The sequence below is a fragment of the Glossina fuscipes genome, unplaced genomic scaffold, assembly GCF_014805625.2.
Source record: "Glossina fuscipes isolate IAEA_lab_2018 unplaced genomic scaffold, Yale_Gfus_2 27, whole genome shotgun sequence".
NCBI classification, from domain to species: Eukaryota; Metazoa; Arthropoda; class Insecta; order Diptera; family Glossinidae; genus Glossina; species Glossina fuscipes.
In genome coordinates this window covers 2412774-2427867 of record NW_023998422.1, presented here as the reverse complement: position 1 = coordinate 2427867, position 15094 = coordinate 2412774, and the positions used below count along the sequence as shown (strand labels likewise).

The window sequence follows — 15094 nt, the reverse complement described above, 5'->3', positions numbered from 1 at the left end:
TACCTTTTGCATTGACGCTAAGAGAAGTAATAAAAACATGTTTTGAAATATGCTAACAATAAAGAAACCCATTGAAGAGATAATCATGCGAAAGCAAAAGGGGTACATGTCAGAAAGACACTTGACGTGGCTTCGCTCTTCTCATTACACACACATATGGTGCCGCCCCGCCTGTAGCGGCTACAGAAAGTGGTTGAAGTAAAGGAAAATACTAAAAGTTTTCCAGTTACATTTTTTAACTGGTTTTCAATCCGCATTAATATAATAATAAGCAGCTGACTTTCTCCTTTAGGAAGTAATGAACTCCTTTTTCGTAGCCTGTGGTTTTTCTTACTTTTTATGTTTTAGATTCGTTTTCATGCTCTTTGCTATTTTAGTGCAAGAAATAAGTGCGCGAGAAGTGGAATGCTTGGTTAACAAAATAGGAAAAGGAACCCAACCACGTGTACTTCTTCTGTGCCAGAAATTCTTGATTACTTGATTTAATTTCTTTCGTTTCGTAACTCACTTCACTCCCGTCACAAACGTATTAAGTGTGATATGGAAGATTTCGGCAACGATTAGCACGAAAACGGCAAAAACATAATAGGGAGGAGATCAAGCGCTCGTAGCCTTCTTTTATAAAATACAAACAGAACAAGCGTCCTTAAGAGATTCAATCATAGGAATTGGGAATTTCTTTCCAAAAAATGCCAATGCAAACACTCTTGCGTTTGGGTTTGATGCGTAGAAGACTCCTATGGGCCAAAGACCCATTAATCATTTTTACTGTTTTCAACTTTTACACCCCCCAGCACTTGTAGCATAAGTATGCGAATGTATGCAACCCGCAAAAAGACTCCAGATACATCCAGAATCACTTTCTGCAATTGCAAGCTTGTCTATCCGTCCGTGATGAAATTTGGTACACTGACCTATTTTGGTCCAAGTACGAACACTAATCATAATGGTTCGGATCGAACCTTTTCACGGCCACTTTCCTTATGAAGAGTCTTTACCTGAGTACCTGTAGGGTGGTGTAGGCCTTTTTTACAATAAATATGTATTTTCTATATTAAAATTCTGCTTTCATATTGACATGTCTGGCACATACAAACGATTTGGTTTGAAAACAAGATAAATAAAATTTGGTTAGACAAAGCTTTACATGGCATGGGAATTTTACATAAATCCATTTAAGACAAGCGAATTACGAATTTCGTAAAATATCTAAACATTTGAATGGCGAATGTTCACAGAACGATAAGTCTACTCTTTAAGAGCATTCCCGAATGTCAACCGATACGGTTTCTAGTTATATTAGCTTATTGCTCAATTGTGAAATTGTCTTCATTTCTTCTCTTAATGAACAAAAGAACAAAATTTAGTTGCGAATAATGCAACAACAAATCCAGTGTCAATTGCCTCTAGTTATACGATGTAGAGGTAAGTATGCAGCCGAACGCTCGATGTACGAAGAATTGAATTACCATCTCAGATACCTTTTAGGCCAGTTGAAAAGCCAAACGACTGATCATCTCAAATCAGTATAAAAAACAATAATAAAATACAAACGCAGATTGAAGCAGAATCGAAGGCATTTGTTTCTTGCAATGAAATATTTTCTCACTGCATATATATATGTGAAATTTCCTCTCTACGCTGGCAGCAAGAGAGAAGTGAAAAAGAAAAGAGAATTTTTTTTGCCTTCAATCAAAAAATAAAGTGCAATTCAGTTAAGGAATTTTACAAAAAAATGAAGAAACTAAACTGAAAAATGTATTCTTGCCTTGGGATGAGTCGTGGACCCTCACCATGAAGATAGTAAAACATTTTTATTGCTTATTTTCTTCCTCATATTTTCGTAAAAGGATATCAAAAATATTAATTGTAAAGATTTGTACGATTTCGATGGATCTCGTTCTATCTTACTTTGTGTACAGGTAACATACGCATAAATCTAAAATCATACTACACTAATCGTTCTGTTTGTAACGCTTAGAAGCACTACAATAGAATAGATACTTGCTCAGTGGGATAGACTGTGCCTGCGTACAGAATGCGTAAAAACGCAAAGCTTAAGAGCGCAAAAATGAATCCCAAAGGCCAGTAGCGTATGTTCTCACCATCAACGGCCACGAGTCGAGTCCAGTCTGGAAATGAGCCTGATTTCCCCCTTAACAAGACACAGTTAACAACTCTTACATTTTCATAGATAGTGATCAGGAACTTCTCTATGCATTACTTCAGTGCAAAAAAGAAACATAAATGTTAGCCGAGGCCAACACTACTACCAACAAAGAACACCGATTTAGAAGCTTTCTTGAGATTTCAATGAGCAAATTTTTATAATATTTATTAGGGTCGTCTGTAAACGCACTGTAAAAACAGACTTGGTTCCAACATCTTTTCCGAATTGAAAAAAAAAAATGCTAGTTTCAGATACTGGGTGTTAAAGATTTTTAGCAAAATTAATACAATTTTTTTGTTTCTTTCTTTGGCTCCAAGCGACTGCTTAGAGAAGAAGATAAGAAGCGTGATCGTCAACTCGGTACATCTAGATTCATATCCGGATAAATCAAACGTTAATTACGATTAGCATGTGACTGAACTATAGTGAATGCTCTACCTCCCAGGCAGTCACACTCCACTCCTTTTATCCCATTCCCTTCTAATCGTCACAGTGTTGATGCATGAGGAACGGGCAAGAACGATCAGTATCTTAATAAGGAAAGGGAGAGATATGTGCACAGCCAGATAGTAGCTAGAACAAAAGCCACTCATTTGATAGAGTGATAAGATGCCGATTGTTTTATTGTAATAATGTTTGAAATCTCGCCAAATAAGGCACGACTTTTGCTCAAACTTCTGTTGCAAAAATAAAGATGAGTGATGAAAATCCACTAATTGAGTTTGTCGCATCTACCCGTAATTTAGGAAACTTACAAGTACCTAAAAAAAGTTTCTTAATGATTTCATCGGTTTTTAGAATTTTTAACAACATTTCCCACGTGGCAGGTAAAAAAGTCTGGAAAATTCTTAATATAACCGGGGGGAGTCCTTTTATTTCGGACGGTTAGGAAAACAACAAACATTATCGAACCTATGCAATCGCGATCGTGACTTCACCTAAAATAATGCGAAATAAGCCAAAAAAATTATAATCGGATCATGCCGACCTTTTCCTTTCCACTTCTTTACACTTTTGTTTCATTTTCGCCGTCAAATTACACCTTTTCCTTGTTTATTAGGGGAGGCATACTTTCCGATGAAGTCCAAAATTTGTACTGGTCGGCTCCAAATTTTAATAAATTAATTTTCTTGTCAAAGACCTTCTTATTCTTTAGCTATTTGGATCCGAAGGCATTTGTTGGGTTTATTGTCATACAAAGGCTTACTTTTTGTGAGAACCCTTATGCGGAGAGGAGTCCAAAAGATGGGTCGTACGTGATTGCTGCAGTTCTTTTTTTCTCAAATTACTATTACGGACCGGTTTTCATCATAATGTATTAGACGTTAGATCTGATTACCACGGAAAGCCCCAGTTTTCCTAGAAGTAGTTACGCGGGAAGAGTTTCCTCCCCCCTAAAATTGATCCATGCGGTCCAAATTTTTCACACCAATTTGGTATATCGAAATACTATTTCTCAGCAATTTTTATCGAACAATTTGGCGAATTGCGAAATGTCAAGTTTTCTTCTACAGCGACACTTTCATAACTAGGCGTTATTTTCTTCTTTTTGTTGTTGTTGTTATTGTTTGCATGCGTACGATGCACTCACGGGATGCCCGCTGTTCATGTATTTACAGTAATGATTGGAAAGAAATGGGAGGATACAGGTAGAGGGCGGCTGCACTCAAGTGAACGGGGAGCAATCGTAAAAATGCAATCGAACCCATTTTCAACCGAATTCGTCCGTGTTGCGTTTTTGATTGCGTTCAAACATCCTCAAAAATGACAACCTGACAATTGAACACAAAATGCATAGCTAGAATTAAGAGGGCCAGATAGCCAGATGGACAGACGGACAAGCTCAAATGAATTCACGAAAGGCGTACATATCTAAAATCCATCGGGGTATTACCGACATCCCTCGATTGTGTGGCACATGAAGACTTTCTTAACTCATTGACTGCCGCGCGAGTTTTCAAAGAAAAGAAAAGTTGTATAAAGATAGTTACATATCATAGTAAAAGATTACTATATTTAGAAAGAAATTCTCAAGTATCACCCACCACAGATTATCTATTTAGGAGAATTCTTTCAATAAGAATAAAAATTTTTTTTGCTTTACATCAAGCTTTACACTCATCACTCAGTCATCGGCTGCGGACACTGAACTTGACGTTTAACGTGTTAATAATACCGGCGATTTAATAGCATTTTTAACAACAAGCTCCCCCAGGTATATGGAAATGTCTATGAAATATTCCATATGTGATTATGTACTGCTTATCTCGCGAATTATTGATAATACCGCTGATCTTACGTAATCCATGTAAATCGTTTTGGAATGCGGTATGCCACCGTTCATCTAAAGTAATCTCTTCTATCAATTTGCTAATCTTGAAACAGAAAAAACAAAAAAAAAAAAAAAAAAAACGAGAAATAGTTTAAGTCAATTTCGGTTTCCTTCGTATGTTACAAAATGATTGATATATCTAGTATGTCGCTATTAAGTAATAATAGGTACAAAAAAGCCAAAATAATAATAATAAAAATAATAGTAACAAGAATCACAGGAAAGCGCATTAGCCATAGTCATGTTAATCTTATAGTTATACAAATACTTTTGCAGTGGGCTGCTTGCAACAGAATCACAGAACAACATACTTTAACTTGTTTCTGATGATGGTCGTTTTCGTCATTTATCGTATCGTACTCGCCGTCGTCGTTGTCGTTGTGGTTGTCGTTGTCGTTGTCGTCGTTGCCATCGCCGTCGCCGTAGTCAACATTGTTGTTGTTACCGTACCGGCCGTCATCACAAAGAACATCAATTGACCCTTTTCGACACGAGATCAAGCATAACATTAACACAAACCGCATAAAAAATCAAAAAAATCAAAAAAAAAAAACACAAAAATATCGAAGAAATGCATATTTTGCACTTTATTTTGTAACGCTGAATTAATAAAGGGCCTAAAAAACGTTTTCGTTATTATTATTCGCAAAAGGATAGAGGTATACGACGATACATATGTAGGTTCATCGTCAGTTCAATTCTCACCGTAGGTAGGTAGGTATATGAAGCGTTCGCTTCTTTTTTTCTCTTTTCTTTTCTTTTCTTTTTTTCTTTCTTTATTTAATTTTTGTTAACGATTCAATGACCCAAGCAATACAAAACATTTCCATTTTATATGGCATTCCGTTCATTATGCGATCGCATGTCAAGTCACTTATTCTATACATATACATATACATATATATATATATATATATATATATATATATTAACTTAGCTCGGTGTGTAGACATGGCATAGCTGTCAGGTTGCAAATGACTACAATTTTATCAAGTTTTGTAGTGTTTACCTCCTCGGGCTCATGTATAATACATATTCTATTGTGCATTGGTTACTGTGGCCGGTGTGGAAAATAAGATCGCCAAAGTTTTATAGATTTGTGCATGTGAATGTGTATGTTTATATATGTATTCTCAATTCTTTCGCCGGGGGTATAAAATATATACGAATTTCGGGACAATCGTGAAATTACATTTTGTAAAGAGCACAACGAAAATCTATCGACAGAAAAGACAATTTTATTGCACCTACTATTCATATATGTATATGCATGCATTTATATATTTATATACATATAAACACATAGTGATGTAGGTGTAGAAGAACTTAGCAACAAATCAAATTTTTGTTTTAACTGTAATTTATAATGTTTCTTCCGTACAAACGGCAGCAATTCTTGGCAGAGAAAATTTTCGTTTTCCTCCTTTTATTTTTTTTATTTATTTTTTTTATATCTTCCTCGCAACTAACTGAAATGACAATGATGACGATGATGACGATGATGATGATGACGATGATGATGATGATGATGACGATGACAGTGATGATGATCTATTGCCTTTACTATTACTATTTTTAACCATATCTGTTCATACACAAGACACACACACCCATTACATATATAAACATACGAAGACAATAAGTACAATAACGAGTGTTTTTTATATGAATAGTCAACGTTGCTATCTTTTACCAGCACTTGTTGCACTACATATGTATGTAACATAAGATTGTATTGCTATACATATTCTATTCGTTTCAACACTAACGTAAATAAATATTTTCCACAACACATATCGTTCTTGCGTACATGTAGGATATGCTTAGAATAACCGCCCTCTGGCCTGACAGTTATAAAGTGTTTCAGTCATTGAAATCATTATTAAAACGACCACAAAGCAGCAGAAAAGACAAACGAGTAAATTAACAGATTTTTCACAACATCAACAGCGCACAACGAAACCTTAAGTAAATAATGTATAATACAAGAACAAATTGAGGAAGCTGGGTGCCTTTTTTTTTCTTTTTTTTTTTGATTAATCTTAAAGCAAGTTGCGAATGCCATGCATCAAAACGGGTGCGTGCACGTTTGTTGGCCGTATGCGTACAAGGGTACAACATTTCCTGGTTAAACTATTCCAGAACTTAAGGAATGCCTATCTTGAGTTGAAAAGACAAACCAACCTGACAAACCGTAGCCAGATGTTGTACTATTGCTAACGCTACCAAAGGAAACCATTTACGCCAGGATAAGATAAATCATTATATTAGGGTCAGCAAAAATTTCATGCCGTTTTCTTACTAAAATTCAAATGCAATTTTTTCAATGGCACTAACAGATCTCTATTAAAATTTCAATTTTGTTTTCTATCTTTGCTAACTATATTTGCCTAGAACATCAAACCCTTTATCTGAATCAAAGTAGACAATTGGGATTAATTCTAACGCAATCCTCTCTCTTAACACACAGGAAAATTAGTGAATAATTATCTGTTTTCTTTGATGGGGTCGATGAAGAAGAAGAAGAAAAATATGATGTTTGTTAGACATGTTTCCGCAACAAACGCTATCACGAGCCCAGGCTATTTAAAACGATGTCAAATACGCATCAAACCGTATCTGGCCAAAATTGGAGCATAATTCACTGGACGTGGCGTGGACGAAGTCTCTAGTCTTTGTCGCGTACAGCAAAGAGCCCTCAGAGCGCTCATAAGCAATCAGAGGATGTGCGCTACACCCGCTACTCTTAGCCAAGGCCTTTCTCTTACCTACGTGCAGATTTGTTGTACGGCAGGCGTTCCGGGGCGATGAAAGACTTTTGCTTAACAGTCAACTTCTTTAAGAGAAGTAGTCGGCTTTTTCAGCAACACACTGGCGTGACTCATTGTTCTTTGATTGTGCTATCGGCCTTTGGAGTAGCCTTGTAGGTGGTGGTAGCGGTCTTGCCCATCTGTCCGGACGTCTCCAATTTCAGGTCGAACGTACACAAAAGTACTTTTCCCCTCTTTTCTCTTCTATCCTTTAATTCTTCCCGACCACCACGGTTGGTCAAAAAAAAAAAAAAAACCATGCGGTACCGGCACATTAACATTAAGCTTTTAAGACATTCTGTGTTTCTAAAAAAATTCAAATTTGAAATTTAGCATAAGCGAAATTTCGCAGCCAACTATGGTAACGAATAATTCAAGATTAGCTAAGCCAGTTCATATTACTTAACAAACTGATGGAAAAAGTACTAAATTCCTATCTGAAAGTCAACACGTGGAAAACATTGCGCAAAAGTCACAAACATATTGAGCACAATTGGAATTTTTGTACGCAAACCCTCCCACTATGATAGGCAAACGATTTGATAGAAGAATGAACGTTATTCCGCAATATTCAGGAGACGCGAGCAACGTTCTTCAAATTTGACACATACACTGGCGAATCATTTACACATCATGTACAAAGTATTATGATTGTATCTGCTGTAGTTTACAAGTAACCAGGAAAAATTTCCCCTTATTTTGCTTTTGAAAGCCGGAGTGTTCTCAATTTACGTTGTACCTTAGGCGAATTTTTTAGCCGATTTCGGCTACCCAACTACGGTCAGAAAGTTTTTCAATATCTTTACAGAATTCGAGAGCGACATCTTAATTTTTACGACCACGGAAATGTTACACACACATGCTCAAATCGATTCATTGATCAAGGAAGGCTGAAGCATCCGTCAAACTAACCCATCCCTGTCCATTCCGTGTCGATTGATCCTACCAGTAGATGCGAGCAAACCAGGTTTGATCTAAACATTTTAAAAAACGATTGAAGTTCGAAGTTTTGGCAGAGCTGTAAGTAATAAAATACGGTTTTCGGTCAAATTTGGACTTTACCTTACCTTGTGAAAGAAGGTGTAAGCAAGAAAAAATCCCACGTCCAAACACTATATAATCCTCTTTAGAGAAAGTGTGCAAAACTTAAATATGATCGCTGCATTCGTTTATGTGAAATCAAGTTCACCTAAAGTAAGCTTTCGAGGAAAACACATCTAAAGTTTGACATAACCAGTCGCGTATATCGCAGTTAAAATATTGTCAGCGATCGGAAAATCTATTTTCATATAGTAATCCTACAAATGCTTTCTACGAGCTACAAGATCATCTCAAGAACACTTCGCTTTGGCTAAACAAGTGGAATATGGATTATAAATACAGAAAAACCTAAAGGCTCTTGACCTTCGTTACTTTTGGATGGCAATAATATCCCTATCCATAGCTATGTAAAATATCTTGGCAAACGTATTGACCAAAGGTTAACATGGAAAAGTCATATTAAAGCTGAACGCTAGCAACTTGACTGAAAAGCCAGAAGACTCTCCCGGCGAATTTGTCGTGAACCTCAACAAATCTAAGAAATAAATCCATTTTAACAAGAATATTCCCCAACCAATACAGTCAGTAGCTCTAATATTGCGAAATATTCCGAAAATATCGATCCAAAACCCTCAGACCTATTATTAATGCCACATCGTCCGTTAACAACGAAACTATTTATGATGACCTGGCTCTCTCGCCTAGTACTTGACTCTAAGGACTCTGGCCTTAGGAAAATATTCTTGAAATGTCGGATTTGTTAGATGAAAAATAAAAACTATGTGGATTTTTTTGAATTTCAAAATACATACAAAAAACCCCTTAAGGTTTTTGGGATGTCAATAATGCTAAATATTTAAACATTAAATAAAAACGATAACTGTTACTGTCAAAGCTTTAAGTTGCAGTCTGCTTCCACCTCTCTTCTTCTATTAGCGCTTCGTGTTAACATAGTGATATTGAAAAACTTGTTGCCTTTAATTTGGCATTTGGCGAATTGCATGCAAAATTGTACTCAATCTGGCATTTAGTATAGCTTTGTAAAGGAGCTGGCCAAAAACTATCAGCAAAAGCCTTGGAAAGTTTTCCTTGAAAAACAGAAAAAACGATCGCATAGGCAGCAATTCTTGAAGGTTTATAGTGAACCGCATCCCTTTCATTTACAGTTAACTCCGCAAAGTACTTAGACTCTGCGTACTGAATGAAATCGGCAGCGGCTATGTTCGAAAAGCTACGCAAAATATATATGGTCAAAATGGACTGCAGTTCAATTCAAATTTCAAGCGTATTTCCCGTTTCTGATAACTGCTACACGCATCATCAACAAGGTTAACAAAACTAATCAACTTTTAGAAGCAGACTTTTTCATTCACGAAAGCGTTGATCAGCCCGATCAACTGAAATTCATGTTTCACATGCCGAAGCCTTAACAGTTTGAATATGTTGATCAGTAACGGCAATGACCAGCTGCAATGTCTTGGTAGCCCATTCAAAGTTCGCATACGTAAATCCAATTGATTAATATTGCACGTATTTTCTCTTTGATCGCAAGTTGTCTTTGGAACTCTGAATTACAAAGATATGTATGTGATTAGTAAAATCGGAAACAGACAAGTACGACTCTAGTTAGATTACTTCGATTCTAGTTGGATTAATTCGATTTTTGAGTTTCTTATTTGATCGTAAGGTTACAAGATAAACTAAGGCATTCACGCTTTAACGTGGACTCTTCCTTTGTTAATAAGAATACCGTTTCTCAAATCTTAACTTTTAACAGCCGTTTCCTAATAGAACGCGTGCGCTTTTCCTAACGTCCAAAGACTTTACACCGTTTGGCTTGACGATTGCTTCGGTGATTTTGTTCTTTGCGATTGGTTTATTGCCGTGAACATACTCTTTAACAGAAATGCTATATAAAAATTCCTTCTGAATTTATGGTTTGACGCCGCGATTCTACAGATTGTCAAAATTTCCGCATTTGCAAACAACATTTTCCTGCTGCCTTGAGATTTCAACACCTCATGTGCACGTCTTTGTTTTCCGATTCGAAAATTTCCAAATCAATGTCTCTTCGCTTACTTCAGCAGACGTTTGCCCAAACAGCAAAACGTTCCAAAAGAAAAACTCAAATCGTTCAAGAAAGGCTATTAGAATTTATATATTATATATAGTAATAAAGAAAATTAACCTGCATATAAAATCACAATAAATGAAATGGTAACTTGACAGCCTTTGGCGACTTTAATTATTAGCATGCAATTCTATTACGCCTCCCATGCGATAATAAGTGGCGAACATTTTGTAACTGAATATAATTTTCTTCTTTTCTTACATTCTTTATATTTGTTTCTAATAATTGGTTCATTTAATAACTAAAAGTGAGAGAGTTGTAATTAGAATTATATTGTTATACTAATTAGTAAATATGTTGAAAAAACATTGGAACATATGTTTGCGTATTTTCATAAGCAATCGTTTTTCGAAGAGAAATAAAATTTACTTGCAAAACGCATAAACTTTGGCTTTTCCCTCTTCAAAATTTCGATTCAGAATTCAGCTGAACACCATTAGTTTCATTACCTAGTCTGTCATTGTAATATTGAATTAAAAAAAATCTCATATTTTTTACATCATCAGCGCAAAGGGGAAAGCAAATTATGGGAACTCTTGTTGTCATAGCAAATGAAATCTATTTTTCAATTATAATGCGACCAATAACAATTGAGTTACAGTTTATTTTAGTGACAGGATACGCTTAACTTACCGGAATGTACTGTTTTCCCGGCGCCTTATGCCTTCGCAGTAGTAATTTCCTAAGAACACTTATCAACACTGAATACATTTATTTCACAAATGTTTTATTTTTTTTTAGAAATAAAAATTAAATATTAAATTTTATATATATTTTTAAATGCACTCACAAAACTTTTAATTCATTATAAAAATAACGCGGGTCTGAAAATTAAACCATAAAAACACATCATTGCCATAACCAAATAATACGCGAAAAAATACTGCGAACTGAGAGAAATAAAAATTAGCAAACACTAGAAGGAAAGCTCAGGAAGCAAACGAAACCTTTTTTTAATAATACAAAAAAAAAAAAAAAAAAAATGCAATAAAAAATTAAACGTTATATAGAATAGAAATTTTATGAAAAACTCCTTAAACGCATACAGATGCATTTTATGTAGCTCTGTATGCTGCTTAGTTTCCAATTCTTCGCCCTTCGATTGCCCCTATCGTCTCTATCAGTAAGCTAATTGCGAAAACTGAGGCGAATCCAGCTCCGTACCTTAGAGCTTGCATTCTTAACCATAGCAAACGATCTACATAACTCATTAAAACCACGGAACCAATTAATTTCAACGCCCATCGTTAGAACGCGCATGCAGAGCAAACCGTTTATAGAAAATGCTGTAAATTTTATTCATTCCATTTTATTTTTATCAATTGTTTATTTTCGACATTTTATTTATTTAATTTTAAAGATAAAATGTTTATTCTACATATATTTATTTTGTTTTCTTTACAAACTTTTGCATCAGGGGCACATCTAGTTTTTCTCTTTTCTTGTTATTTGTACAAATGAATTATAATAAAAATATATATATACATATACATATATATATATATATTGAAAATATGAAATATAACGAAATTTTAAGTTAATCGATATTTGGAGAAATGTACTCAATTACATAAAATGTGAACACTTATTACTTAAAATACATTAAATTTTAAAAGGTCATAAAAAATATGATTCGAACAAAGTGAGAACGTTACGATTATAAACTCGGATCAAGTAAAAAGGTAACATGGCTGGAAAAAGTGAACGAAACGAATTAAAATCTACGCTTACAGTTAAGATAACACGCGGCTTTGTACGTGTTTGTTTATGCATGTGTGTGTGTGTCTGTGTGCGAGTGTCTGTGTGTACTAGTTTCTGTGTGTGTGTGTGTGTGTGTGTGTGTGTGTATTTGTGTGTGAATGCCTGTAAATAGTAAAGAAATAGATGCACTCCACGTGAACACGAAAATGAATCACGTGAAAAATTTCACTTAATTGGAGTAAAATATGATGCCGCGATTTCGGCATTATAGCATTATACGTTATGAATTTAATCAGTTGCATTTCTTATTTCTTATATTGAAGAATCAATAATGGCTGATGACCGTACTATAACGGATTAAAGCTATAATTAAAACCAGGATTTCTAAACTTAAATTGCTCAATCTCGAATTTCAACTTTTCAGCTTTTATGTCTGCTAGTCTCTTCAATTGTCGCGCCACTTCACGCATATCTTGCGAGGTGGCAATTACTGTTGTACCAGCTGCAAAAAGAATAACAAAAAAAAAAAGACAATAAAATAACGAAATTAAAGAGAACCACAAAAAAAAAATGGAAATGTTTTAATGTATTTAGCAAACACAGTGAAGTTGACATTACAGACGAACTTGGTGGAAATGATAGGCGAACTTGTTGGAAATGATAGGCGAACTTGTTGAACATTATTATTTGTTTGGGCTATGTCTTATGATTGTTTTGTAAGTACAACAAACAGTAGCAACAGTAAAATAAAGTGTATATATATAAATAAAAAATATTGTTGCTTTTCTTTCTTTTTTTAACTTAATTGAAAATACCTGCAGTTAATTCCTGCCCAATTTGTTGCTGTGCCTGCGTAATCGAAATTGGTTGCGCCTGCTGATGGTGATGTTGAATAGTCGGAGCAGTAACTGTAAATAGACATAGAGTTGCTTCTAATAAATAAGAAAAAGTGGCAACACATTTGTCTTTAGCTCTGTTAAATAGCAAATCAATGTAACTGAATACTGTTAAATGGCAAAGCAATGTAAGTGAATGTTGTTCAATGGCAAAGCAAAGTAACTGAATGCTATTAAATGACAAATCAAATAAAAACTCTGCTAAAATGGCAAAGCTACACAAACGAACAAATCAATTGGACAACAAACATTAGCAACAGTAAAATAAAGTATATATATATAAATAAAAAATATTGTTGCTTTTTTTTCTTTTTTTAACTTTATTGAAAGTACCTGTAAAAGTTCGCGTCGTATGGGTTGCTTGCGCGGGCGCTTTTTTAACTGCAAGTACCAAATAGATAGAAGAAGCAATGCAACATTTGAATATATAAATTAATTAAACAAGCTTACCTTCATATATAATCTGATCGGATATCTGTGATCTCAAACGTTTTAATGGTATATCGCCGTTTATTAATTTCGTCACGGTTGCTGTTGGCGCGGACGTAACAACTGTTTGCAAAGAATTAGCTGTTGATGATGACACGATAGTTGGCCGTCGCTGCGTAATGAATTCTAAATGCTCATCGCCTTTAACATCATCTTCATGGTATGTTGTCTCTTCTACCACAATTGTGTCGCCACCGGCCCCAGTACTACTGATAACGGAGGTATTCTGTGCTTCGGGTAAAATTTCTTCAGCTTCTTCTTGTTCTGTTTCTACTAAATGTTCACCGTCTTCATCCCCCCCAATTGCTTCTTCGACGGCCGCCTGTAATTGCTTCTGGAATGTCTCCGTTGTAGATATATGTTCCATTTCCTCATCATCTTTTTCCGATTTAAAATGTATCGTAACCTGCTCTGGTGGAGCTGAACTGCTAGGAGATTTACCGAAAAGTTCTAGAGCTCGCAATTCCAACGACGTCATTGATATATCTTTCTCACCCGACACACTTCGCCTGTACTTGCAACGCGTAGTATTTTTCCAATCATTAAGGCGCTAAAATCGCGTACCACAATTTCGAATCAGATTAAAATGGATTTTTATTCACACACACATACACACACACATCACACTACACCATCATTTACCTTGCGCCACTCTTCGGCTGTTAATGTTGGACCGTTACTACAAGAGTTTAATTTGTCCGATAATTCCTTCCATTTTCGATGTAAATAATTTGGATCATAATCGCGCGGTATTCGCCCAGAGGCAAATACTGCATCTTTTTCCATCATTTCTATATATAAGATGTATTGGTTAGTGGAGGTGCGCTTCTTTCTCCGATCCATTCTGTGTTGTGAATTTTCAGCAGCTTCTGATGACATTTCAAAAAATATCTTTTAAATACACTTTTGCTTAAAATCTTTAACAATTTCTTATGATATATTCATTCGACTAGCAAAGCTTAAATTTTTTTTTCTGTAAACACAAAATTTTCTCACATACAATCAACTGTCAAAACGTTTTTTGGCGTTACGCGCAGGGTTGCCGCTGTAAAGGCGCGTTTTCACTGTCCAGTCCTAATTTGATGTTTTTTTTTTCTTTTTATATTCACCACAACGATTGGAAATTTATTAATATTTCTGAAATATATATCTTATTAAAATATACGATCAGTAAACACATAACTGATTCAATCAGTGAAACAATTCTATCAAATCCTACTTATGATTATTTTTGACCTATGCTCATAAGATATTCACCAACATACCGTACGATGAAAAATAGAAAACTACTTCTTTTTTATCTTAGATGAACATGTTATCTTAGATGAAAGACAATTTTAACAGAGATGTCGCTTTGTTTTGCCGATGGGTTTGCATTTGTCTCTCTCTCTTTGTTAAGATGTCGTTTAACAGAGCTGAATGGCGTTACCATTTAACTATTTAACAGAGCTGCCATTTTTTGACTATCTTTGTTATTTATTACAAGCAACTCTGTGCTTTGCCTTTTAACAGGGAATATGGCGG

General features: G+C 35.1%; 1 protein-coding gene across 2 annotated transcripts; it reads right to left on the bottom strand.

Moving 5' to 3' along the window:
* Positions 1-12284: 12284 nt before the first annotated feature.
* On the bottom strand, positions 12285-14569 carry LOC119635752. 2 transcript variants are annotated; one of them, XM_038030748.1, is made up of 5 exons: positions 14213-14561; positions 13532-14120; positions 13415-13462; positions 13001-13093; positions 12287-12687 (listed from the first exon to the last, which is right to left on the bottom strand). In XM_038030748.1, the coding sequence occupies exons 1-5, from the start codon at positions 14447-14449 to the stop codon at positions 12533-12535; spliced, it is 1122 nt and encodes a 373-aa protein (XP_037886676.1). In that variant the 5' UTR covers positions 14450-14561; the 3' UTR covers positions 12287-12532. The 2 variants fall into 2 exon arrangements, with proteins under 2 accessions (XP_037886677.1, XP_037886676.1); XM_038030749.1 differs by lacking the exon at positions 13001-13093 and having other exon boundaries at positions 12285-12687; positions 14213-14569.
* Positions 14570-15094: the final 525 nt, after the last annotated feature.